The sequence below is a fragment of the Pithys albifrons genome, chromosome 11 (assembly GCF_047495875.1).
Source record: "Pithys albifrons albifrons isolate INPA30051 chromosome 11, PitAlb_v1, whole genome shotgun sequence".
Classification (NCBI taxonomy): domain Eukaryota; kingdom Metazoa; phylum Chordata; class Aves; order Passeriformes; family Thamnophilidae; genus Pithys; species Pithys albifrons.
Window position 1 is genome coordinate 24,886,401 of NC_092468.1, and position 27,320 is coordinate 24,913,720.

Sequence of the window (27,320 nt, forward strand, 5' to 3'; positions counted from 1 at the left end):
TCCACAGGCTGTTGCAAAAGAGGCACCAGGCACTCGAGGCAACCCCACGAATTTGCACTGGGGAGACCTGCAAAGGGCAGCATTAAACACAAACACACCCAGGGGAAGAGTTCCTGCTCCTCCAGCCTGGGGTGAGGGCCCTTCCTGGCGATAAAAGCTCTGGAAGGATGTGCAGAGTCTCCTGTAATTTGCTGCAATCACAGCCCTGGTGATGCTGAGCCCATTGCCAGGCACTCCGGGCACAGACGGTGCCAAACACTGCCCTGATTTACCTGCTCTGAACTGGCACTTTGGGAATAAAGCCACAGTCTCCATAAATAGCCCAGTGACTGACACAACTAAAGTACTCTGTGTTCCCTCTTCTCTTCCTCAGCACCAGTAAGTTCCATTAATTCAACACCATGGACATTAATGAACACCAGTAAATACAATGTACACACTGAGCATGAAAGCTGCAGGGAGCAATTCCAAGCTGGTTGCTACTTCAGCCATTGTACTCCTTTTATTCATAAAACACAACTGGATTCTAAGCTGAAAGCATTAAATAATTTTTTTTTTTGTTTTACAAACTCAGAGTTTATTTGAGTTTGTAACAAACTGTCACAAAAGTTGCAAGTTTAAGCAGAGCTGCCCTCATTTTGCCAAATAAACCATTCTCATGTGCTGTCTTATTTCCCCCTCTGAAAGCGGCTGAATCTCCTGCTGAGGTGCCAAATAACGTAATGAGTGTCTTGGTTTCGTCACCGCCTCTGACCAAATCTCGTTTCACAAGTCACTTGATTGCCACCTCCTGTCAACATCCCGTGCCCTGGAGGAGATTCCAGCAGCATCCTTGGAACAAAACTCAGCTCAAAGCCAGTGGGACGAGCTGGATTCGCCTTTCCCTGTGTGCCCTTCCCCACTCCCTTCTCCTCTGGGCTGATTCCAACCCCTGAGCCCGTCCATGGCCACTGGAGGAAGCCACAGCAGGGGAATTTTGTGTTTCTAAGGCTTAAAAAAAAGGGATTTTGGAACAAAAGCAGTTCCAGCCAAAGCCAGCACATCAGCTCCAGTCTGTGGGCTCAGGAGCTCCTGTTTCAGACACTCCAGGAGGTGCAGGAGGAGGTGAAAGGGAGGAATAAGAGCTTGAGGAGAAAAGGAGACTCTGCATTTCAAGGAGGGCTTTATTTTCCACCGAAATCCTCCCACACCTGACTCTGTAGGTTTGTGTTCTGCATGTGACATCCATCATTTATTGGTCTTCCAGAAGTAAAACAAAAATGATCTGTTTTTAGAAAGTCCAAGAACACGAGAATTTGATTTTAACTTTTCCTAGAACTACATACCCCACACTCTTAATTAATCAACTGCATCATTTGCATAATGCTGACGAGCCAGTGGAGTCATTCATTGCATTAAATAATGGAGGAGACTAAATAAATACTGAAATCATCCTATAAACACACACATTCCAGGTTTAGGGAGGCAGCTCTCACTTGGGCAGTGCTGTGCCCACGACCCTCCTGCCAGCAAAGCTCAGGCAGATGCAACAAATTCACGGCACGTCCTTTCTAGGGATGAAAACTCTCCACATCCAAACAGCTCTCCCTGGAGTAACAAAACTTTTGTGTACCAACCCCTGCCCTGCAACTCCAGCAAGTCTTGAGAATTCATTGAAAGTTCTTTAAGGATAAAAACAAGGATTGGTTGGAGTCGTTTGGGCAAAATCATTTATGTCAGAGAGTCCTGGAATAGAGAAGAGCAGGAGGAGACGCTGCAGGGTTTGCACAGAGCCCGGACCTGCTTCTCAACACAGGGGGTGGTCAGAGAAGCCTCCCTTGGCCCACCATCAATCAGGGGCTGATGTTACTTCACGACGGAGGCGGCACTGTCGGGTTGGGTGCCCAGGCAGTGCCAGAGCAGCTGCAGGGCCGTGCCCGCGTGGGCAGCCAGACAGGCGTAGGTGGTGTAGAGCAACATGCCCACCATGCCCATGTTGAAGGAGTAGAAGAGCACCTTCTCCCAGGGCTCCATCAGGTAGCTGCAGGTGATCAGCTCAAACTGGCAGAACAACCAGAACACGTAGTTCTTGGCGCTCTTCACGTCCATCCTTCACTTCCCAACCTTCCCTGCTGAGATAAAGGACAGCTGGTGGAACAGAGGCCCTCCATGACCATCACCCACCCAGGAGGCTCCACAGGAGCTCCTTTCCTCCCATAAACCAGTTACCCAACAACTGGGGCACTTCCAGTCCCAGCCAAAGTCTTTCCCCATTTTGCCTCATGCTGGGTTGCTCAAGACTCTGGGGAAGCAGCTCAAGCCAGAGACACTCCAGGCCCTCTCGGCTTCTCCCCTCCTGGATTTGGAGAGAGGTTTGGCCACAAGGCTGATTTCTGCTCCTGCAGCCTGGATTTTATGGCTTGTGCTTTACCTGGAGCTGCCAAGGGCAAACTGGGAGTGGGCAGAACACCCCACAGATATATTTAGACAGATATAGATATAGATATAGATATATAGATATATAGATTATAGATATATAGATATATAGATGTATAGATATATAGATATATAGATATATAGATATATAGATATAGATATAGATGTATAGATAGTTTGATAGATCTAGATATAGATATAGATTATATTGATAGATCTAGATATAGATATATAGATAGATAGTTTGATAAATATATAGATATATTTTAATATATTTATCTATATTTTAATATATTACAATATATATCATAGATATACATTATATATGTTACATATAACATATATATATATTACAGATATATAATATATATAACAAGGGAAGGAAAGTATATAAAAATTATCCAGCTTTTTCTGCAACAGGGGTTGAATTGATCTGTTGCCAGAATGAATAACAAATTATAATTACTAACAAATACGTGCTACTTAAATTAAATACTATGTAAAATAATAAATAATAAAGGTTTCTTTTAAAGGTTTGTGTTCAAATCAATGTTATTAATTACTGAGTGTTGTGTTATGGAGTTAGAACACAAAACGGGAAAGGGAAAGGGGAAAAAAGGACTATTTCAGTAATTGGTGCTTCCTGCCATGTGGTGAATGAGGCAAAGCAGAAACTGTGATTCCCCACTTTTTAGCTGGAAAGTAAAGAACTGTGGAGAGAAACTTATCCCTCAGACAACAAACACATCTCATTTCATAGATTTACACCAACTGGGATCTTATCCTGACCAGAGCCTCTTCCCAGAGTTTTCAGAGACATCTGGTCTCACCTTTTCCATTCTGCTTCCATAACTTCCCCACCTCTTTCCATCCTGACACGTGAGAGAAACTGATACTCCTCTAGTTCCAAATTATTGAGGATTTTCAGCAACACGCTCACTCTGCCCACCCCATTTTTGCACCCCACCTGCAGCTTTTACCAAACCCAGCTCACACCTGAGCATTGAGATACTTTGGGGAAAGACTTTTCCCACAAAAAAAAAAAAACTATTGGAAGGAGCAGAACTCACCTGGTGCCAGCAGGGTGGGAGATGCTGCCCAGCTCTGCTGCCCTCTGCGGCTGAGCAGCTCCTGCGGATGGAGAGGCAGAATCTCGGAGCTCTGATGCTCAATTAGAGTGTTCACTCCGCCCCTCCCTCCTCCTGTGGCCGCAGCGCCCTCGGTGATGCAACGAGGGCACCACCGATGCCATCATTGGTGCGCTGGAACCGCGGGCAGGGAGGAGCACACGAGGCTGAAACACCACTTAGCAAAAACAAAACACTCCCAATTAGTGCCTTACCTAATTCTGGATGTCCCTCAAACACCTCTGCTTTGGGGAGAGTTCAGGCTGCTCAAGTGGAATTTCAGGCTGTCAAAGGGGGAGTTCAGGCTGCCCAAGTGGAGTTCAGGCTGCCCAAGTGGAGTTCAGGTTGCCCAGGTGGATTTCAGGCTGCCCAGGTGGAAGTTCAGGCTGCCCAAGTGGAGTTCAGGCTGCCCAGGTGGGATTTCAGGCTGCCCAAGATGGTTTTCAGGCTGCCCAAGATGGATTTCAGGCTGCCCAGGTGGGAGTTCAGGTTGCCCAGGTGGATTTCAGGCTGCCCAAGAGGAGTTCAGGCTGCCCAGGTGGGATTTCAGGCTGCCCAAGATGGATTTCAGGCTGCCCAAGATGGATTTTAGGCTGCCCAGGTGGGATTTCAGGCTGCCAAAGGGGGATTTCAGGCTGCCCAAGATGGATTTCAGGCTGCCCAGGTGGGATTTCAGGCTGCCAAAGGGGGATTTCAGGCTGCCCAAGATGGATTTCAGGCTGCCCAGGTGGGATTTCAGGCTGCCAAAGGGGGATTTCAGGCTGCCCAGGTGGGATTTCAGGCTGCCCAAGATGGATTTCAGGCTGCCAAAGGGGGATTTCAGGCTGCCCAAGTGGATTTCAGGCTGCCCAAGATGGATTTCAGGCTGCCCAGGTGGGATTTCAGGCTGCCCAGGTGGGATTTCAGGCTGCCCAGGTGGATTTCAGGCTGCCCAGGTGGGATTTCAGGCTGCCAAAGCTCCTAGGAGGGGCAGTGCAATGTCTATGCAAAAATCCAGGGTCGGAGTTAAGCACCCACAAAAATGCAGCTCAATTAATAGTTCCCAGGAAAGTCTCTAGTGAAGCCACCACCTCCTTGTCCAACCTTTGATTAGTGGCACCTTCAAAGAGCTCCCAGCTGCAGCTCCACCAGCCTCATCCAGGCTGCAGAGAACACGTGGACAAGATTTTTTGGTAAGTGCTGAGTTTTCCTTAAAAAAATGCAGCAAAAATAAAACCAAGCCACAAACGCTTGAGGGCGTTTCAACGATCTAATTGGACAAGTAAATGAGGGAGAAATCTGCTTAATAGGAGATGTTCTAAATTATCTGCCTGCAGTCAGATCGTTTCCAAAGATGAATCAGCTTCATTTGGTGCCACAAGCACTGGCTGAGCTTCACCTTTCCTCCCTTCTTTACCAAACACAGCCCGAGCTCAGCCAGGAGCAAACACCCACCTGCTCCCTCAGCCCTTTGGGTTTCCCCCGTGGCTTTATCAAAAGAAGGTTTTCTGTTTTAAAAAAAATGTCCAATTTCCATAGAAAATTCAGAAATGGTCAATGACTGCCCCACAGAGGGGCTGCCACGGGGGTGTTGCCTCCTGAGCTGCACCAAATTCTCCACCATGAAGTTCCAAGCCTGGGCTGGGTTTAGGGAATGTGCCCATCCAGTGGGAAATGTTCCTGCTGTGGGATCTGAGGGGTTGCTGATTCCAACCAGACTTTCTCAGCTGCACATTTCAGTGCAGGACAAAGGGCTGGGGTGGGACAAGGAGTTTGCAGGGCTTTAAGTGCAGGAAAATGTTGTCTGGGACATTTCAGTGCAGGACAAAGGGCTGGGGTGGGACAAGGAGGTTTGCAGGGCTTTGGGTGCAGGAAAATGTTGTTTGGGACAGTTCAGTGCAGGATAAAGGGCTGGGGTGGGACAAGGAGGTTTGCAGGGCTTTGGGTGCAGGAAAATGTTGTCTGGGACATTTCAGTTCCCCAGAGCCCACTTGCCTGGTGGGACAACATCCCAACTTGGTGTTCCTCACCTGCCCTGCCAGGTGGGTCAGCCTGTCCTGAGTCCTTCAGGGCAGCTCCAGGCAGGGCTGGCACCTTAGCTCTCCAAATCCTCTCCAGAAACACCTCCATGAGAGCCAGGACAACTCAGGTTCTCACTCTCAAGCAACCAACCATAGAGATGTTTTAATTTTTCCCTCAATTCCATTCGAGTTCTTGCAAGAACAAATTCCCTGAGTTGGGACCAACGCACCAAGTGACGCTTGGCTGGGTCTGTGCAGTTCCAGCAGCATCTCAGTGTCCCCTGAGAGCTGAGCCCACCGTGAGAGGTGGGTCACACAGGTGGTTCCGCGGGGCTGGCAGGAGCAGAAGCCTCTCCTGGCCATGCTGAGGTGTGGGAAGCCCCCAAGGGATCCTCCCCTCCTGCTGCATTTCCAAGCCACTCTCCCCAGGGGAGATCGGAACTCATTAACAGCTTTAATGGCGCATTAAGAGCAACAAGGCTGGAGAAGGGACTGGAGCACAAGCGCTGTGGGGAGAGGCTGAGGGAGCTGGGGGTGTTCAGCCTGGAGAAGAGGAGGCTCAGAGGTGACCTCAGCACTGTCTGGAACTGCCTGAAGGGAAGTTCTGGCCAGGTGGGGGTTGGTCTCTTCTCCCAGGCACTCAGCAATAGGACAAGGGGGCACGATGGGCTCAAGCTCTGCCAGGGGAAATTGAAGTTGGAGAGCAGAAAGAAATTCTTTGCAGAGAGAGTGCTCAGGGATTGGAATGGGCTGCCCAAAGAGGGGGTGGATTCCCCATCCCTGGAGGTTTTTCAGCTGAGCTTGGCCGTGGCACTGAGTGCCATGATCTGGTAAAGGGACTGGAGTTGGACCAAGGGTTGGACTTGATGATCTCAGAGGGCTTTTCCAACCCAATCCATTCTGTGATTCTGTGGATGTGGCACTGAGTGAGAATCCACCATGTCTTGATCCAACCCCACTGTGATCACCAGCCCAGGGCACAGAGTGCCCTGGGCTGGTGATCACAGTGGGGTTGGATCAAGGGTTGGAACTCTGTGCCCTGGGCTGGTGATCACAGTGGGGTTGGATCAAGGGTTGGAACTCTGTGCCCTGGGCTGGTGATCACAGTGGGGTTGGATCAAGGGTTGGACTTGATGATCTTGGAGGTCTTTTCCAACCCAATCCATTCTGTGATTCTGTCATTCTATGATAATGAGGGGGGTGTGGCTTTGCTCAGCCACCAAAACCACCTCAGATCTCTGCCTTTTAGGGCAGTTTAAGATACTTTTCCACACAGAGAGAAAAAAACAGAAATTCTCTTAGAAAGAAAAAGAAAAAACCCAAAGCAAGAACCAAAAAAACCCAAAGAGACAAACCCATCCTCTGCCTTTGCTGGCTGCAGGAACAGGGAGAAAGTGGTTTCTGAAAGCATTTGCTGGCAAAGATCTCCCTGTGAAGAGCAGGATAGAGCCTCTCCCCCTCCCACTCTATCCCAGAGGGGCCTGGCCCGTGTTTTCAGGGCTCTTGATTGCTTTGCCCACACAATTAGGTTTCAAAATCTGGTTTTATTGCTTCTCCCTGTGCTTTCCTGGCAGGCACATTCAAGCACAACCATATGAAGGTGTCACAGCAGCTTTCCCAGCAAGGGCAAAGGAACACAACAAAGCAGAAATATTCAAATTGTCCTTTCCAGAACAAAGGAAAACACCCCCCTCCCCTTTCCAGTTCATGGAAAAGCAGCAACTTTGTCTTTATATGGAATTTGGCAGATTAGCTCCATAAACTTTTTTTTTCTCCTATTATTTCATGCCTTATAATGGAATATTCTGATGTAAGATGTAAAGCCTTGAGAGCCTGATTGTCTTCTGAGTGGCTTCTCCACAGTCTAAGGAGGTTTGGGTTGGTGTCACTACCTAATAAAGCTGCTTTTGTCTTCTTGACCATCTCTTTTCACCAAATTCATGTCTTTGGGATCAGTGACTCTTCCCAACTTTGCTGAATTGGTCAAGGGCTGAAAAGTGTGGGATGTGTGGAGAGACAGAGGGGATGAAAGGAAACAATCCTCATTTCCTGAGGAGACCAAGCTAAAAAGGCCTGGAATGTTTCTGCCTCACACCCACACTTTGGGATAGGCCATTTATCTGTCTGCTTAAAATCTGAAGGCTGGGAAGCAATGGAAGCAGAACCTTAAGGGAAGGAACTCCAGAAGGGATGGAATGCCAGAAGGGAAGGAGCTCCAGAGGGGAAGGAGCTCCAGAAGGGAAGGAGCTCCAGAAGGGATGGAACCCATTAAAGAATGGAACTCCAGAGGGAATGGAACTCCAGAAGGGATGGAGTACCAGAAGGGAAGGAACTCCAGAAGGGATGGAACCCATTAAAGAATGGAACTCCAGAGGGAATGGAACTCCAGAGGGGGAAGGAACTCCAGAGGGGGAAGGAACTCCAGAAGGGAATGGAACTCCAGAGGGGGAAGGAACTCCAGAAGGGAATGGAACTCCAGAGGGGGAAGGAACTCCAGAAGGAACCCCATCAGGGGTGAAACTCCAGAAGGGGATGGAACTCCAGAAGGGGATGGAACTCCAGAAGGGAAGGAACTCCAGAAGGAATGTGCCTCGACTCCAGCTTTAGGGGCCCGACTTGCTGCTGTTTGTCATGCAAATAACAGACTTCAATGATGCCATTGTTGGCTGCAGGAGTCAGAGGCTCTCCCAGGAACCCTCCCCACGCCCAGCCAGACCAGTCCAGGAGCTCTGCTGGCCCTGCAGCACCCCAGATAATGAAGGTGGAGGCTGCTGAGCTGCACAGGCACCAGGAATGTTCAGAGCTGGCCCCCAGGATTAGGCAGAATTAGAGCTATTCTAGAAATATATGGGAGGGGGGAAGAAGGAAAATAAACATATTCCTAATTTAATCCCCAGTCTGTGGAGTTGTAATTACACACTGGATGCACATGTGTGTCTTTTGCTGGTGGTATAATAATGTTAATTGGATACTCCTGTGATTAATTATTGTTTTCCTTGTCAGCTTTAACATTATTCTTATAAAATACTGGTTTGTGTGAAATCTATTTGTTTTTATTGCTATTTTCTGAAAACTCTTTCATACAGCAAAGAGGTTTCTGTTCCCCAGTTTTCTTCCCAGTGGAATCCAGCACTTCCAGAGGGATGTTGTTTGTCTCCACACACCTCAAAGGTCGATGCTTTGTTAAATATGAGACAGTTATTTGGTAAATTATTTTTAAAAAGTTAATAAACAATAAGAACTGGCATTCTGGGATTTTATTTTTGATCTCTCTCATAGTTACAAACCACCAGGAGGTCTCATTTTTAACATTTCCCTCTGCTTTTCCATCTTCCTCTTCTTTAACAGCCACTTGTCACTGCAGAATTTTCAGAGTTTCAGATTAGATGTAAAAATATTTCCTTTTGTCCATCTCCATCTCTGGGACTGACACCAGCAGTGCAGTGACTGGCCTGAAAAGGGATTCCCTTCAGACATTCCCAGCCCTGGAATTAGGAAAGGTCCATCCCACCCTCCCATGTGATCCCAGGCAGGACATTCCCAGCCCTGGAATTAGGAAAGGTCCATCCCACCCTCCCCTGTGATTCCAGGCAGGACATTCCCAGCCCTGGAATTAGGAAAGGTTTCCATCCCACCCTCCCATGTGATCCCAGGCAGGACATTCCCAGCCCTGGAATTAGGAAGGGTTTCCATCCCCTCTTCCCATGTGATCCCAGGCAGGACATTCCCAGCCCTGGAATTAGGAAAGGTTTCCATCCCCTCTTCTCACGTGATCCCAGGCAGGACATTCCCAGCCCTGGAATTAGGAAAGGTTTCCATCCCCTCTTCCCATGTGATCCCAGCCAGGACATTCCCAGCCCTGGAATTAGGAAAGGTTTCCATCCCACCCTCCCATGTGATCCCAGGCAGGACATTCCCAGCCCGGGAATTAGGAAAGATTTCCATTCCACCCTCCCATGTGATCCCAGCCAGGACATTCCCAGCCCCGGAATTAGGAAAGGCTTCCATCCCCTCTTCCCATGTGATCCCAGGCAGGACATTCCCAGCCCTGGAATTAGGAAAGGTCCATCCCACCCTCCCATGTGATCCCAGGCAGGACATTCCCAGCCCTGGAATTAGGAAAGGTTTCCATCCCACCCTCCCATGTGATCCCAGGCAGGACATTCCCAGCCCTGGAATTAGGAAGGGTTTCCATCCCCTCTTCCCATGTGATCCCAGGCAGGACATTCCCAGCCCTGGAATTAGGAAAGGTTTCCATCCCCTCTTCTCACGTGATCCCAGGCAGGACATTCCCAGCCCTGGAATTAGGAAAGGTTTCCATCCCCTCTTCCCATGTGATCCCAGCCAGGACATTCCCAGCCCTGGAATTAGGAAAGGTTTCCATCCCACCCTCCCATGTGATCCCAGGCAGGACATTCCCAGCCCGGGAATTAGGAAAGATTTCCATTCCACCCTCCCATGTGATCCCAGCCAGGACATTCCCAGCCCCGGAATTAGGAAAGGCTTCCATCCCCTCTTCCCATGTGATCCCAGGCAGGACATTCCCAGCCCTGGAATTAGGAAAGGTCCATCCCACCCTCCCATGTGATCCCAGGCAGGACATTCCCAGCCCTGGAATTAGGAAAGGTTTCCATCCCCTCTTCCCATGTGATCCCAGGCAGGACATTCCCAGTCCTGGAATTAGGAAAGGTTTCCATCCCCCCCTCCCATGTGATCCCAGGCAGGACATTCCCAGTCCTGGAATTAGGAAAGGTTTCCATCCCCTCTTCCCATGTGATCCCAGGCAGGACATTCCCAGTCCTGGAATTAGGAAAGGTTTCCATCCCCTCTTCCCATGTGATCCCAGCCAGGACATTCCCAGCTCTGGAATTAGGAAAGGTTTCCATCCCACCCTCCAATGTGATCCCAGGCAGGACATTCCCAGCCCTGGAATTAGGAAAGGTTTCCATCCCACCCTCCAATGTGATCCCAGGCAGGACATTCCCAGTCCTGGCATTAGGAAAGGTTTCCATCCCCTCTTCCCATGTGATTCCAGGCCAGACATTCCCAGCCCTGGAATTAGGAAAGGTTTCCATCCCACCCTCCCATGTGATCCCAGGCAGGACATTCCCGGCCCTGGAATTAGGAAAGGTCCATCCCCTCTTCCCATGTGATCCCAGGCAGGACATTCCCAGCCCTGGAATTAGGAAAGGTCCATCCCACCCTCCCATGTGATCCCAGGCAGGACATTCCCAGCCCTGGAATTAGGAAAGATCCATCCCACCCTCCAATGTGATCCCAGGCAGGACATTCCCAGCCCTGGGAGGACCAGGAATTGCTGCTCCCCAGCAATCCCAGCCCATCCCAACTGACTGATCCCCCTGGAGATATCCTGGGAAATGCAGACACATCCATGAGCTGATGGAGACCTTCAGGTCAGTGGGAAGTCACCCTGAGGAGAACCCCCCCCAGGGATCTGCAAATCCAGAACTGTCTTTACTCTGCCCCTTTCCCAGCAGGAATTGCAGCCCAGGCTGCAGCTTTGGAACCTCCATGGATTTATGAACCGTGTCCAATTACATTTTTAATTCTTTCCTCAGACACAGCAACTTTATGGCCTTCCCACCTCTCAAAGCTCCATAAAAACAGGACTCTGCCACTCCAGAGAGGAGGATTTTTCCAAGCCTTGAAGCACTTCCTATTAAAGGCCATTTCATGTGTCATAAATTTGGGTATCAAACATTCATCCCTGCCTTGCTCTGACATCCTGGAGCTTATTTTAAAGAGAAATTAAATCCTTTCAGCCCCATTTTCCTCCTTCCAGGTGTAACCCTGGAGGAACCTCTGGAAAAAGCCTTTTGGTGGGCAGAGAAAACAAAGGGCAGAGTCAGCCACAGTTTGTTGTTTAAATCTCCAAATATGCAAAGTTCAACCTCTAAAATTAAGGGTATTTATCAACTTACTCTCAGTTCCCAGTGGGTGGAGAAGGGGAGAATCTGAGCACACAAAATGGTCCTTTTTTTGCTGCAATTCTGCCCCAGGTTCCAACAGAAAACAGTGAACAAAGATTGGGGTGGCATTAAGTGATACCTTTGTCTGGATGAGTCTTTGGCATCTCTGAATCCCAAGGAGCAAATTTGCATCTCATGCAAAAGGTTTGGGGTTAATTGTCACATCCATAAGTGACATTTTCCCCCAAGAAGTTCAGTTCAGGACTATCTGGGGTTCTTTCAAATTACTTTTATTTAAAACATGGCCAAGGGAACAGTTTTACACCAAAATAAAGTGTAATTTTTTTTAATGTTCCAAAGAAAAATTTATTTTTTATGAAAACCCTAAAACCAACATCAGTGATCCTTTAGGCAGATGTTTAGAGCAACTTGGAGATCTTCAACACCCTTTTAAAATAATTCTAAAGATCTGCATGGAGATTCTAAAGATTTAAAATAATTCTAAAGACCTACATGGAGATTCTAAAGATTTAAAATAATTCTAAAATCCTACATAGAGATTCTAAAGATTTGAAATAATTCTAGAGATCTACATAGAGGTTCTAAAGATTTAAAATAATTCTAAAGATCTACATGGACATTCTAAAGATTTAAAATAATTCTAAAGGTTTAAAATAATTCTAAAGATCTACATGGAGATTCTAAAGATTTAAAATAATTCTAAAGGTTTAAAATAATTCTAAAGATCTACATAGAGATTCTAAAGATTTAAAATAATTCTAAAGATCTACATGGACATTCTAAAGATTTAAAATAATTCTAAAGGTTTAAAATAATTCTAAAGATCTGCATGGAGATTCTAAAGATTTAAAATAATTCTAAAGGTTTAAAATAATTCTAAAGATCTGCATGGAGATTCTAAAGATTTAAAATAATTCTAAAGATTTAAAATAATTCTAAAGATCTACATAGAGATTCTAAAGACTTAAAATAATTCTAAAGATCTACATAGAGATTCTAAAGATTTAAAATAATTCTAAAGGTTTAAAATAATTCTAAAGATCTACATGGACATTCTAAAGATTTAAAATAATTCTAAAAACCTACATAGAGATTCTAAAGATTTGAAATAATTCTAAAGGTTTAAAATAATTCTAAAGATCTACATGGAGATTCTAAAGATTTAAAATAATTCTAAAAACCTACATGGAGATTCTAAAGATTTAAAATAATTCTTAAAATCTACATAGAATCATAGAATCGATTGGGTTGGAAAAGACCTCCAAGATCATCGAGTCCAACCCTTGGTCCAACTCCAGTCCCTTTACCAGATCATGGCACTCAGTGCCACGGCCAAGCTCAGCTGAAAAACCTCCAGGGATGGGGAATCCACCCCCTCTCTGGGCAGCCCATTCCAATCCCTGAGCACTCTCTCTGCAAAGAATTTCCTCCTGATCTCCAACTTCAATTTCCCCTGGCAGAGCTTGAGCCCATCGTGCCCCCTTGTCCTATTGCTGAGTGCCTGGGAGAAGAGACCAACCCCCACCTGGCCAGAACTTCCCTTCAGGCAGTTCCAGACAGTGCTGAGGTCACCTCTGAGCCTCCTCTTCTCCAGGCTGAACACCCCCAGCTCCCTCAGACTCTCCCCACAGCACTTGTGCTCCAGTCCCTTCTCCAGCCTCGTTGCTCTTCTCACTTGGGTTGGAAGAGACCTCTGAGATCATCAAATCCAACCCTTGATCCAACCCCACTGTGATCACCAGCCCAGGGCACAGAGTGCCCTGGGCTGGTGATCACAGTGGGGTTGGATCAAGACATGGTGGATTCTCTGTCCCTGGAGGTGTTTCAGAGGACACTCAGTGCCACATCCAGTCCCTTCTCCAGCCTCGTTGCTCTTCTCTGGCCCCGCTCCAGCCCCTCAATCTCTTTGCTCAACTGAGGGGCCCAGAACTGAACACAACACTCAAGGTGTGGCCTCCCCAAGGCAGAGTCCAGGGGAAGGGTCACTGCCCTGGGCCTGCTGGCCACGCTAGTTTGGATCCAGGCCAGGATCCCATTGGCCTTCTTGGCCACCTGGGCACACTGGTGGCTCCTGTTGAGCTTCCTGTCCCTCAGTCCCCCCAGGTCCCTCTGCCTGGCTGCTCTCCAGCCACTCTGTGCCCAGCCTGGAGCGCTGCAGGGGTTGGGGTGGCCAAAGGGCAGGACCTGCACTTGGCCTTGTTGAACTCCATCCCATTGGAATCAGCCCATCTCTCCAGTCCATCCAGATCCCTCTGCAGAGCCCTCCTGCCTTCCAGCAGGTCAACACTCCCTCCCAGCTTGGTGTCATCAGCAAATTTGCTGCTGATGGACTCAATCCCCTCATCTAAATCAGCAATAAAGATGTTAAACAGGACTGGACCCAACACAGACCCCTGGGGACACCACTGGTGACCGGCTGCCAGCTGGATACATGGAGATTCTAAAGATTTAAAATAATTCTTAAAATCTACATGGAGATTCTAAAGATTTAAAATAATTCTAAAGATCTAAAGACAAAGAAGAAGAATCCTGGGCAGTTTTTAAACCCAAATTTTGAGGCTGCCAGGAAAGAGAGAGGGGTCAGGAATTGGGTGGGAACAGGGAGAAAAACTTGCAGTGGGACAGTGGCAGCCTCTTGAATTGTGACCCTGAGGAAAAATCCAGTTTTTTACAACTTTTAAGGGGTGAAACCCCACAAAATGCAGTTCAGAAGCACGAGAATGAAACTGCACTTTTGAACAATTTTAAACACACAGCTGCCAATGTTATTCAATAGTTGAACAAATTACTGTCAAAACACAAAGAACTGGGAGTTAATGGAGTTTGTGACTGAATTATTTTAATTTTTAATATTTTTTAATTTATTCTTCTCATTACAGGAGCGTGGAAAGGACTATTAGATGGGATTTTTTCCCCAATTTCTCCTCTCTGCCCTGGGCTCTGCTGGCAGATGAGTGGGAGGTCCTTGGCTGGGACACAATTCCCACATCCCTCCTGAGCAGCCCCAGCAAACTCAGGGGCTCTGTGAGTGGCCCAGCACAGGCTGAGGGGCAGGGGCACCATTTCTGTGCTAAACCCCCTTCCCTTTTGCTTTGCTCAGCACAGCTGGGCCTTTGCAGGAAGGAATTTCAACCCCCCTTCACTTCATTAAATGTCTCCTGGTGCCAGAGAGGAATAAAGAGGGAGGGAACTTATTAACCTTAAGGGAGTCATGGAGCAGGTTTAGAAATGGCAGCTGTAAATGTGCATTACTTCATCCAAATGCAACTTATCCAAAGGATAAAATAGAGTTCTTTATTTAAAATGAGGATTTTTGCTCCTTCAGGGAGGTTCTGTGTGCCTGGGCTTCTTTTATTGCCACTCCTGTCCTGATGTTTGTCACTCTGAAATATTGAAGGACCCACTTTATTGGGGTCAGAGACCTTTCTCATGTGCCATCAAATTCCCTGGGCAAGGACTTGAAGCTCCTTTTGTGTTCTGAGCTCTGGAATTAACTCTGGCTGGGAGGGCACTTGGTGTGGTGTCTCAGAGCTGTTACCCCAACCAACACAGCTGGGATTTCCTCTCCCCTTCCCACCTCAGGAGTGAAGATCTTTTTGAGGGTTTCTTGCTGGTAGTTTTAGATAGAAAATTTATGAAAATAAAGACAAATACCTTCCAGTCTTACAAGTAATGTGGAATAGCCATTACAGGAATAAAGGATGTGAAAATTCAGTTCTCTCCCTGCTGTTCTGCTGTTCCAGGTGGGATTGAGACACCCCTTGTTGAAGGAAACTCTTCAAAAGGAGTGGGCTCTTCCCTCCCCTCCAGGGCAATCAGGCTGTAAACACACCTTGCTCCACTTCCAAGAAATTCTGTGCTTCAAGACTTCCATGAATTTCCACCAGATAAAGGCAAACAACAGAATAAGCACAGAGAAATGTGCACTCAGCCCCCACATTGTGCACATTATGCTGTGCTTTGCTTTTGTATCCTCCCATCCATCAATTCAGGAGTGAATTCCTCTTGCTCCAGGTTGGGAACATGGCAAGGAGAGCTCCAGGTTTGGCTGCTGGCCCAGTTCCTCTCACAGAAGAGCATCAGCCCTCCCCTGTTCCATTAGAAATCCACGGATCTGGTGCACAGAAAGTGCTGTTGGTTAATGCTCAGCCAAGCTGTGAAATTAGTTCCTGAATACTCTGCTTTTTCCATTCCAGTGAGGGGCAGAAAGGAGGAACTGCTTTATGTGCTCACAGTTATCTGGTTTGGCTTTCAAAGCACAGGATTAATTCTGACATTGAGCTGTTTCTGCTCCCTTGCTCTGCCTATCCTGAGCTGCATTTAAAAGTTTAAGTAGAACAAATCCTTCCCTGGGAGGGTGGGCAGGCCCTGGCACAGGTGCCCAGAGCAGCTGTGGCTGCCCCATCTCTGGGAGTGTCCCAGGCCAGGCTGGACAGGGCTTGGAGCACCCTGGGCTGGTGGGAGGTGTCCCTGCCCAGGGCAGGGGTGGCACTGGAGGGGCTTTAAGGTCTCTTCCAATCCAGGTGATTCCCTTTTTCTGTGGCAGGGCAGGTCAAGCCACAGTCCCTGGACTCTCTGAGCCAGCTCAGCACCCACCCAGGGGGTGGGAAGACCCAGGAGGGCAAGGAAACAGGGACAGCATGGGAGCAGACCCTTCCCCTCCTGCAACAAAACTTGGGATCCAGCAGTGTGTGAAACTGGACTGTCCCTCCAGCCTTCACCTCCCATTTCTGCCTTCCCACCCCCTGTGGGCAACAACACCAACCCTCCCCACATCTCCTGGCTCTGCACTCCCTGCTGCCCAACCTGCCTCCCCTGGGCTGCTGGAATGTCCTCTGGAGAACAGGCACAGTGACCAAACCCAAGGCACAACCCCCTGGGGTGCCAACCCCAGTGCCCCCCGCCAAGCTCCAGCCTGGCCCTGGGAGAGGGTGTGAGAAGCAGACCAGGCAGGATGCAGAGGGTTGGAAGAGCCTGGGCACGGCTTTCTGTGTGTTTTTAGGAAGCAGTGACTAATGATGCCAGCTGGGCAAAGTGCAAATCCCTGCCCCTTCTCTGTGGAGCGTTACCAGTGGGTTGGGCACTGGCTGGTGGGAAGCAGAACCCCCGGAGGAGGAGCTGCCAGTGCAGGGACCTGCTCAGATTCCTGCCTGCACCTCCCTAGCTCCCATATTAAGGCGAGTTTTGGTGATTTTCCATCCACATCCTAGATTTGCTGGTTATTCTGCACAATCCCAGCTCTCCACGGTGACTTTAATAAAGTCAGAAAGCAGGAGACAGAGCTGTTAAATGACTCAACACAACAAGAAGCTTTTCCCCCTGTATTTCAGTTCCAAATTGCTTCATTGCCTTGGCAGAGTCAGCCTCCTGCCTTTCGGTCTGAGCAGAAAGGTCAGCAGAGAACAATGTTTTTGGAGAAGTCAGCAGCTATAAATAAACCCTTGGCACCATCTGATGAGCAGCCTCCTGCAGAGGCCCCTTCCAGCTCCCTCAGCCTCGCTTTGCTGCTCCTCCAGCAGCAGCTGCCACTCAGCCATGCCCTTCCCAAGCAGCCCCGGGAATATTTTGGGAGCTGGGAGGATGCTGAAAGCAGAGGAGATGGCAGGGAGGAGGAAAACTGGAGTCAGCAGAATCAGCTTTCCCATGTGCAGGTCCAGAATGGACCCCTGAGAGCTGGAGGCAGCACCAGGGTGAGGCCACACCTTGAGTGTTGTGTTCAGTTCTGGGGCCCTCAGTCCAGGAAAGAGATTGAGGGGCTGGAGCGGGGCCAGAGAAGAGCAACGAGGCTGGAGAAGGGACTGGATGTGGCACTGAGTGTCCTCTGAAACACCTCCAGGGACAGAGAATCCACCATGTCTTGATCCAACCCCACTGTGATCACCAGCCCAGGGCACAGAGTCCTTTATTTCTGTTTTTTTCAGGTATTTCTCCTGGAGGAAGAGGATGGCTGAGGGAGGGACATTCGGGCTGGATCTTTGTCCTCCTTTCTATTGTTTTAGGTGTTTCTCCTGGAGGAGGAGGATGGCCGAGGGAGGGACATCAGGGCTGGATCTCTGTACTCTTTCTGTTGTTTTTAGGTGTTTCTCCTGGAGGAGGAGGATGCCTGAGGGAGGGACATCAGGGCTGGATCTTTGTCCTTTTTTCTGTTTTTTTTTCAGGTGTTTCTCCTGGAGGAGGAGAATGGGTATGTGAGGGAGATCAGGGCTGGATCTTTGTCCTTTTTTCTGTTTTTTTCAGGTATTTCTCCTGGAGGAAGAGGATGCCTGAGGGAGGGACATCAGGGCTGGATCTCTGTACTCTTTCTGTTGTTTTTAGGTGTTTCTCCTGGAGGAGGAGGATGGGTGTGTGAGGGACATCAGGGCTGGATCTTTCTACTTCTTTCTCTTCTTTTTAGGTGTTTCTCCTGGAGGAGGAGGATGGGTATGTGAGGGACATCAGGGCTGGATCTTTGTCCTTTTTCCTGTTTTTTTCAGGTATTTCTCCTGGAGGAAGAGGATGGCTGAGGGAGGGACATTCGGGCTGGATCTTTGTCCTCCTTTCTATTGTTTTAGGTGTTTCTCCTGGAAGAGGATGCCCGAGGGAGGGACATCAGGGCTGGATCTCTGTACTCTTTCTGTTGTTTTTAGGTGTTTCTCCTGGAGGAGGAGGATGCCTGAGGGAGGGACATCAGGGCTGGATCTCTGTACTCTTTCTGTTGTTTTTAGGTGTTTCTCCTGGAGGAGGAGGATGCCTGAGGGAGGGACATCAGGGCTGGATCTCTGTACTCTTTCTGTTGTTTTAGGTGTTTCTCCTGGAGGAGGATGACTGAGGAAGGGACATCAGGGCTGAATCTTTGTCCTTTTTTCTGGTTTTTTTCAGGTGTTTCTCCTGGAGGAGGAGAATGGGTATGTGAGGGAGATCAGGGCTGGATCTTTGTCCTCTTTCCTGTTTTTTTCAGGTATTTCTCCTGGAGGAAGAGGATGCCTGAGGGAGGAACATCAGGGCTGGATCTCTGTACTCTTTCTATTGTTTTAGGTGTTTCTCCTGGAGGAAGAGGATGCCCGAGGGAGGGACATCAGGGCTGGATCTCTGTACTCTTTCTGTTGTTTTTAGGTGTTTCTCCTGGAGGAGGAGGATGGGTGTGTGAGGGACATCAGGGCTGGATCTTTCTACTTCTTTCTCTTCTTTTTAGGTGTTTCTCCTGGAGGAGGATGGCTGAGGGAGGGACATCAGGGCTGGATCTTTGTCCTTTTTTTCTGTTTTTTTCAGGTGTTTCTCCTGGAGGAAGAGGATTGCCAAGGGAGGGACATCAGGGCTGGATCTCTGTACTCTTTCTGTTGTTTGTAGGTGTTTCTCCTGGAGGAGGATGCCTGAGGGAAGGACATCAGGGTTGGATCCAGTGGACATCAGCACTTCTCCTTCACTTTTCTCATTAGAGAAACCCTAAGGCCCTTCCTTTCCCTGTCACTTCTCCAATAAATCTCCCCTTTCAGCCCAGGAGGTAGAAATGCTTCATCTTTATTTATTGCCAGACCTGATCTAAGCAGATTTCAAGCACTGGGCATGAATACAAACACTGTGTTTAAAAAAAAAAAACAGGGCAAGTGTTAATAAATCCTCCCTAAGAAAATTCTTTCAGCGCCTCCTCATTTGAATATTTCTTTATCTCCATCACCAAAATCTGGGAAAACAAGTCAGGCTTTTGAAGTGAGGAATGGGAGCATGTCCTGAGGCTGAAGGTGAGAATGAGGAATCGATCCCACATTCCCAAAGGGCACAGTGGGCTGTGCCAGCAGAGCCCAGAAAGGAGCCTCCAAACCAACTTGGCTGCTTTGCCCCAGGAAATCTGGAGCAGCCCAAAGCTCAGGGAGCTCCACGTGCCCTCTTAGAAGGCTTCACTTTTTAGGTTTTATTAAGGAGTTGGTCAAGGGAAGTGTCAGGGTCGGATTTCTGGAAAAGTCCCAGCACCAGGAGCCACTTGGAGCTGTTTGCACTCTGAGGTCAGCTGAGGGCACAGCTAATTTTAGTTTTAAAGGCACCAAAAAGGCACCTGCAACCTCAGTTCCCCCCTCACCTCAGCCTGGGGACAAGCCTGGCATGGCTGGCCTGAGGATTTGGTCCAGAACACAGCCCATGTTTTGCATCCAAATGTACCTGAAAGAAATGAAAAGGAAAAGAATTAAAAATGTATAAATCAACTTTGCAGCCTCCTGCTTAATGCAAATTAAAGAGTCTACAGCACAGACATGAAACATCTGCTAAACAGAGTAAAAATTAATGAAGAAGAAAATTAAGATTGCTCTGTTGTTGCTTTTTATCAATTTGTGCTCAAACCTGAGGAAGCTTTAATAAGAATTCTGCCAGGTTTGCAAAGTGATTCCGAATTGCTTAATTTCTATTTATATTTCTCTTGTATTTTTTGGAGTTCTCCATAAAACTGGCAGGTTTGTGGTGCATTGGGGTTTCACAAACCTTTCCAAGTTCATGTTCACTCTGCAGTGCTGCAAAGTGAAGCTGCAGTTCCAAGGGAAGAGCAGTTTGGGGAGGAACCAGAGGGAGTTCAGGGGGCAGCTCAGGCAGGTGGGACCATCTCCTGCTGGCTGGGCTGGGGGCATTTCAGTCCTGCTCCAATTCCCAGGGAGTTCCCCTCTGGAAAATGACAGGGAAAAACATATTTTGTATCATTATAGAGGCTTTAAGAAGTGAGAGTTCCCAAGGGCACCTCATGGTGGACATTCAGAGTGGAGTCTGAACCCAAATTTGGGGCATTTTGTTCCCCCCAAGATCCAAGCCAAGAGTCCCCATTGAGTGGAGCCTGATCCAAGTTTTGGGCATTTTTCTTCCCCCAAGATCCAAGCCAAGAGTCCCCACTGAGTGGAGCCTGAACCCAAGTTTTGGGCATTTTCCTTCCCCCAAGATCCAAGCCAAGAGTCCCCATTGAGTGGAGTCTGAACCCAAATTTGGGGCATTTTCCTTCCCCCAAGATCCAAGCCAGGAGTCCCCATTGAGTGGAGTCTGAACCCAAATTTGGGGCATTTTCCTTCCCCCAAGATCCAAGCCAGGAGTCCCCATTGAGTGGAGCCTGATCCAAGTTTTGGGCATTTTCCTTCCCCCAAGATCCAAGCCAAGAGTCCCCATTGAGTGGAGTCTGATCCAAGTTTTGGGCATTTTCCTTCCCCCAAGATCCAAGCCAAGAGTCCCCATTGAGTGGAGTCTGATCCAAGTTTTGGGATATTTTGTTCCCCCCAAGATCCAAGCCAAGAGTTCCCATTCAGTGGAGCCTGAACCCAAATTTGGGGCATTTTGCTTCCCCCAAGATCCAAGCCAGGAGTCCCCATTGAGTGGAGCCTGAACCCAAATTTGGGGCATTTTCCTTCCCCCAAGATCCAAGCCAAGAGTCCCCATTGAGTGGAGTCTGATCCAAGTTTTGGGCATTTTCCTTCCCCCAAGATCCAAGCCAAGAGTCCCCATTGAGTGGAGTCTGAACACAAATTTGGGGCATTTTGTTTCCCCCAAGATCCAAGCCAAGAGTCCCCATTGAGTGGAGTTTGAACATGAATTTTGGGCATTTTTCTTCCCCCCAAGATCCAAGCCAAGAGTTCCCATTGAGTGGAGTCTGAACCCAAATTTGGGGCATTTTTCTTCCCCCAAGATCCAAGCCAAGAGTCCCCATTGAGTGGAGCCTGAACCCAAATTTTGGGCATTTTGTTCCCCTCAAGATCCAAGCCAAGAGTCCCCATTGAGTGGAGTCTGAACCAAATTTGGGGCATTTTCCTTCCCCCAAGATCCAAGCCAAGACTCCCCCTGATTTCAGTGGGAACAAAATTCCAGCTTTTCCTTCCCATTCCATTGTCACTGTCACTGTCACAGGTTCTTTCATGGATTTGGATCACCTGGAAACTGCCCAACTACTGAGAGAGTTTTACTTTCCACCTGTAAGAGCCAATTTTTTCCTTGCAATTTTAGAATTGTACTAATTCAAGGCTTCTGTAAGTTGATGAACTCCAGAGTTTTCTTGGGAAATACATCCCTGGCTAAATTTCCCCATGGAATGAGTGTTGGCCTTTTCCTTGCTCGTGTCTCTCATGGGATGGTTTGGCTCAGACATGAGAAGGGAGTAAGAACATGTAAGGACTAATAAGACTAAACTAATAAGATTAAACATGTAAAGACTGAACAACACCCCTTAGTTTGCTTGGGAGATTATGTTGAGTTTTGTTTTTCTTGGGAGATTATGTTGATTTTTGTTTTTCTTGGGAGATTATATTGATTTTTGTTTTTCTTGGGAGATTATATTGATTTTTGTTTTACTTGGGAAATTATATTGATTTTTGTTTTTCTTGAGAGATTATATTGATTTTTGTTTTACTTGGGAGATGACACTGATTTTAGTTTTCTTAAAATACAACCAAAAATTGACACCAAATTATAGATTTATAAAGTGAAATTATACTTGGGAGATGACATTGATTTTTTTTTTCTTAAAATACAACCAAAAATTGACACCAAATGATAGATTTATAATGTGAAATTCCATTCCCTGCCATGAGTAAGACAAGGGTGGGATTTCCCTTCCTGCAGAGAATTGACCTGCCCAGTATATCCAGCACATCCCTGGAACTTCCCTGGGGTTTGGTGCCCACCATTCCACAGCAGATTCTGCTGTGACAAAAACCACTGGCAGGAAAACTCAACTTTATTAACCTGTTATTGAATGTAGAGAGCAGTTTTTTTCTGGTGTTGCTGCAGATTTATTCCTCTGGAGAGCTCTGCCTGTGCCATCCTGAATATTCTCAAATTTGTTCCTCTAAAATATCTGAAAAGCACAAGATATTTTACTGCATTGCAGTTTTATTCCTGACATCCAAACTCCAGGTTTATTGTTATTATTGGTACTGATTTTCCTATTCTGATTTTATACCTCAACAATAAAAAATAGGAGATGGCTCTGGAGGCTTCAGGGGAATAATTTGCTCAAATACTTTGCAGGACTAACCTGCAATAAACTACATTAATGTCTGATTTATTCCAATAACAGTGTTTGAATCTGAAAAGCATGAGAAGACTTTTCAGGGACAAACCAGCAAGAGAAGCAACCTCCAAATTTTAAGAGTTTAGAGAATATTTACAGACCAGAAATGGGGCAGATTTAGGCAGTGTTTGGACAAGGAAATTTCCATCACACTCAATATTTCTGGAGTGAATTTGCCAAGGAAAGCTCATGGCCCACCAGTGTGGTACCCCCACTGTTCATCCCCAGGGGGAACCACCAATAAATTCCAGAGCTGGCTGGGGGGTCGGGCCCAGAGAGTGCTGGTGAATGGAGCTGCATCCAGCTGGTCACCAGTGGTGTCCTCAGGGGTCTGTGCTGGGTCCAGTCCTGTTTAACATCTTTATTGATGATTTAGATGAGGGGATTGAGTCCATCAGCAGCAAATTTGCTGATGACACCAAGCTGGGAGGGAGTGTCGACCTGCTGGAAGGCAGGAGGGCTCTGCAGAGGGATCTGGAGAGACTTGAGGGATGGGCTGATTCCAATGGGATGGAGTTCAACAAGGCCAAGTGCAGGTCCTGCCCTTTGGCCACCCCAACCCCTGCAGTGCTCCAGGCTGGGCACAGAGTGGCTGGAGAGCAGCCAGGCAGAGGGACCTGGGGGGACTGAGGGACAGGAAGCTCAACAGGAGCCACCAGTGTGCCCAGGTGGCCAAGAAGGCCAATGGGATCCTGGCCTGGATCCAAACTAGCGTGGCCAGCAGGCCCAGGGCAGTGACCCTTCCCCTGGACTCTGCCTTGGGGAGGCCACACCTTGAGTGTTGTGTTCAGTTCTGGGCCCCTCAGCTGAGGAAAGAGATTGAGGGGCTGGAGCGGGGCCAGAGAAGAGCAACGAGGCTGGAGAAGGGACTGGATGTGGCACTGAGTGTCCTCTGAAACACCTCCAGGGACAGAGAATCCACCATGTCTTGATCCAACCCCACTGTGATCACCAGCCCAGGGCACAGAGTGCCCTGGGCTGGTGATCACAGTGGGGTTGGATCAAGGGTTGGACTTGATGATCTCAGAGGTCTCTTCCAACCCAACAGAGAAGAGCAACGAGGCTGGAGAAGGGACTGGAGCACAAGTGCTGTGGGGAGAGGCTGAGGGAGCTGGGGGTGTTCAGCCTGGAGAAGAGGAGGCTCAGAGGTGACCTCAGCACTGTCTGGAACTGCCTGAAGGGAAGTTCTGGCCAGGTGGGGGTTGGTCTCTTCTCCCAGGCACTCAGCAATAGGACAAGGGGGCACGATGGGCTCAAGCTCTGCCAGGGGAAATTGAAGTTGGAGAGCAGAAAGAAATTCTTTGCAGAGAGAGTGCTCAGGGATTGGAATGGGCTGCCCAGAGAGGGGGTGGATTCCCCATCCCTGGAGATTTTTCAACTGAGCTTGGCCATGGCACTGAGTGCCATGATCTGGTAAAGGGCCTGGAGTTGGACCAAGGGTTGGACTTGATGATCTCAGAGGGCTTTTCCAACCCAATCCATTCTATGATTCTATGATTCTATAATAAATTCATTTTGCAACTGGAGGAAGTGAAATAGTTTTTTATTGTTGGTATTATTTAAGTTATCCCTGTAAGTATATTTAAAAAATGAGATTTCTTCCAACAAAACCACTGGATTTTTATTAACATCAGCAAGAAATGGCAGTGGTAACAGTGAAGGGTGACCAACAGTGAGAGCTTTGTCCAGTATCTGACTCTGTATTTTAATTCTGGGCACCACAAAAATTGCCTTTGAAGGAAAATTTTGATGTTTTTTTTCTCTTGAACCCCAAACAATTCCCAACTTTATTCCCCATCAGGCGACACACACACAATTCCTGTGTATTGCAGCACTCAACAGACACGGAATAGGTTTCCATGTGAGAAATTCCCTGTTTCTGGAGACGAGTTCTGGGACCAAATGGTCGCTCCGTGCGAGCAGGAGGAGGAGCTGTTGAGCAAGAAATGCTTTCCCACCTTTCCCAGTCCTCGTCACCTGGTGGGGAATTCCCAGTTTATTTGTGGGGCTGACTCAGGGTTCGCTTTTCACTCCTTTAAAAAACGAACAGAACTCTGAGCTGGCCCCGCGGCAAACCCCAAATTAAATATCCGCTGATATCCCAAATCCTTAGATGATTTTAGTGTTGATTTCCACGGTTTAAAAGACTGGAATCCCTGGATTTGGAAGTTGTTTCTTGGCTGGGAGGAGCTGCTGGAGGAAGGTGGGACCTGGAGGTGGCTTTGGTGGCTCTACCTGGCTGACAGACCTGGGCTCTCTCAACGCTGCTTTCATTTTGCACTCAGGTGGTGCAGAACTTGTGCCAACACCTGAATTATTGGCATTTTATCAGTGGGCAGGTCCCTCTCCAGGGCTGGGTGGCACAAGGATCATCTCATGATGGCCCCAGCACGGTGCCAGTGCCCTCCCCATGGCATCTCTCCAGCAGAACAAGACTCTGCCTGTGCCCTGCTCTTCCAGCCCCTTCCCAATGGGAAGTCTCAGCCCCTCTGCAGCTGCAGAGCCTTTCAGGTCATGTTCTCCCAGCCAAGATGCCTCTGGAACCAACTCAGCCTCTCTTGCAGCATAAAATTTGTATAATGGACTGGAAAAAAAGCCACAATAATCATTTTGCTCGTGGGCTGCTCCAGGAAGGTGGAGCGTCTCCTCCTGGGGACACTGAGCACAGGACAGAGCTGTTGGGCAGAGTACTGACAACAGTCCTTGGCACCTGAAATAAGAGGAGATGTTGCTGGTGGCTGCAGAGTGATTTCTGTGCTCACTGGCCTGGAACAACTTCATTTCCCTTCTGAATTCCAGTTGCCACCAGTGAGGCACAACTTCCACAGGAGTCACTGTTCCCTGGCACACACACACACTCACAGCATTAAAATGATGACAAAATAAATGATTATTTGGTGGCAGTGATCAGTGTCCTCCCTATTTCACATCTCTTTTATCCTTCCTTAAATATGAAATCAGACAGAATTAAAAGAAGCCATAATGGAGATATTATATTAGAATTATTTGCTACATAGTTTTTAGTATGAAAAAAATTATTTTATTGGTGCTACTTATTTATCACATTTAGCCTTCTGTTTCCTGGGAGTATTTGGGAAGTACTTTTAGTTAAGTCCTACCCAATCACCATCTAAATTGGAGATAAATTAGGTCTGTGCTGGTACCAGATCACCCACCACAGGTGAGGAGTGAAGAGCCCAGAGCTTAGCTCAAGCACACAATGACAGATGGGAAAATAAAGGCAAGAGTTTCTGCAGGCCTGAAATGTAAAACTTTGGATAAAATACTAATGAAGTGTTAAGTATTCCAAGCAGTGTCATCTTCTGTCCAACAGCTGTCAGAGCCTCTCTGAGACCTGCCCCAGAAAGGCTCAAATAATCCTTAACTCTGGGAGAGCCAGGCTTGGGTTTGTGCCATTTACTTGTGCTGATCTTTGAAAGAACAAAACAAGAGTTTATTTATGTTTCTGTGTAACTTCCACATTAACAAAAGTCCAAAGGGAGTGGGAGCTGCTGGAAAATTGGGAAGGCTCAGACCTGAACTCTCAGCCTCACCTGGAGGGAAGTTCCTTGTTTTTCCCTCAAAATTTCAGGCTCGTTTTGTGGTTTGCTCGTTCAGCCTCAACACCCCCCGAGGTGTTTGACTCTTGTCTCAGCTCTCACTCCATGAGGCTGGTTCCTGGATCCTGGGGGTTTTCAGCCTCCCCTGCCAGCTGTTTGGGCATTGCAGCAGAGCTTTGCTCACACACTCAGTGCCAGGGGGGATTTCTGTGCTCATCAGTGAGCAAGAAAACGATGAGTTACACAAATGGCTCAGGGAAAGAAGATAGATGGGGGTTTGGGGCTTTTTTTCCCATCAAAACGCTGCCTTGGCAAATTCCACTCTCAGTTTGGTAATTGAGAAATTCCTGCTTTGGTTCCTCTTTGCTTGCAAGCCCAGGAAGGGAATGGGAGAACTGGAGCCTGGAGAACTGGAGATGTGAGGCACAGAATCCCAGGGTGAGCTGAGTTGGGAGGGATCCACAAGGACCAGCCAGTCCAACCCTCAGCCCTGCCCAGGACCATCCCCAGAGTCACGCCCTGTGTCCCAGAGCATCATCCAAACCCTCCTGGAGCTCTGGCAGCCTTGGGGCTGTGCCCACTGCCCTGGGGAGCCTGGTCAGTGCCCACCACCCTCTGGGGGAAGAATCTCTTTTTAATATCCAAACTAACCTTGCCCTGGCACAGCTCCAGCCATTCCCTGGGTGCTGTCCCTGCCCTGGCACAGCTCCAGCCCTTCCCTGGGTGCCTTCCCTGCCCTGGCACAGCTCCAGCCCTTCCCTGGGTGCTGTCCCTGCCCTGGCACAGCTCCAGCCATTCCCTGGGTGCTGTCCCTGCCCTGACACAGCTCCAGCCGTGCCCTGGGTGCTGTCCCTGCCCTGGCACAGCTCCAGCCGTGCCCTGGGTGCTGTCCCCGGTCCCTGGCACAGCTCCAGCCATTCCCTGGGTGCTCTCCCTGGTCCCACAGAGCAGAGCTCAGTGCCTGCCCCTGCTCTGCCCCTCCCCAGGAAGGTGTGACTGCAGTGAGGTCTCCCCTCAGTCTCCTCTTCTCCAAGCTGAACACACCAAGTGCCCTCAGTGTCCTCACACGCTTCCCCATCCCCGGGTCCCTCCTTTGGACACTCTCCAATGGCTCCATCTCTTCCTCCGTTGTGCCACCCCAGAGCAGAGCAGAGCAGAGCAGGACAATCCCCTCTGTTCCTGATGCCCCCAGGACAGGGATGTCCCTCCCAGCTCCAGGGCACTGCTGACTCGTGGCCAACTGGCCACTGACCTTC

At 48.4% G+C, this 27,320-nt stretch overlaps 1 protein-coding gene across 2 annotated transcripts; it reads right to left on the reverse strand.

The window, feature by feature from the left end:
- Nucleotides 1–1,050: 1,050 nt before the first annotated feature.
- LOC139676970 (serine palmitoyltransferase small subunit B-like) lies at nt 1,051–3,605 on the reverse strand. Of its 2 annotated transcripts, none has more exons than XM_071566452.1 (2): nt 3,486–3,605; nt 1,051–2,108 (listed from the first exon to the last, which is right to left on the reverse strand). In XM_071566452.1, exon 2 carries the CDS (start codon nt 2,086–2,088, stop codon nt 1,846–1,848), a length of 243 nt encoding a protein of 80 aa, XP_071422553.1. In that variant the 5' UTR covers nt 2,089–2,108; nt 3,486–3,605; the 3' UTR covers nt 1,051–1,845. The 2 variants fall into 2 exon arrangements, with proteins under 2 accessions (XP_071422553.1, XP_071422552.1); XM_071566451.1 differs by having other exon boundaries at nt 1,052–2,111.
- Between the last annotated feature and the right edge of the window lie 23,715 nt (nt 3,606–27,320).

Coding starts and splice junctions, on each gene's coding strand:
- LOC139676970 (XM_071566452.1), bottom strand. CDS start 2,088: ATGGACGTGAAGAGCGCCAAGAACTACGTGTTCTGGTTGTTCTGCCAG.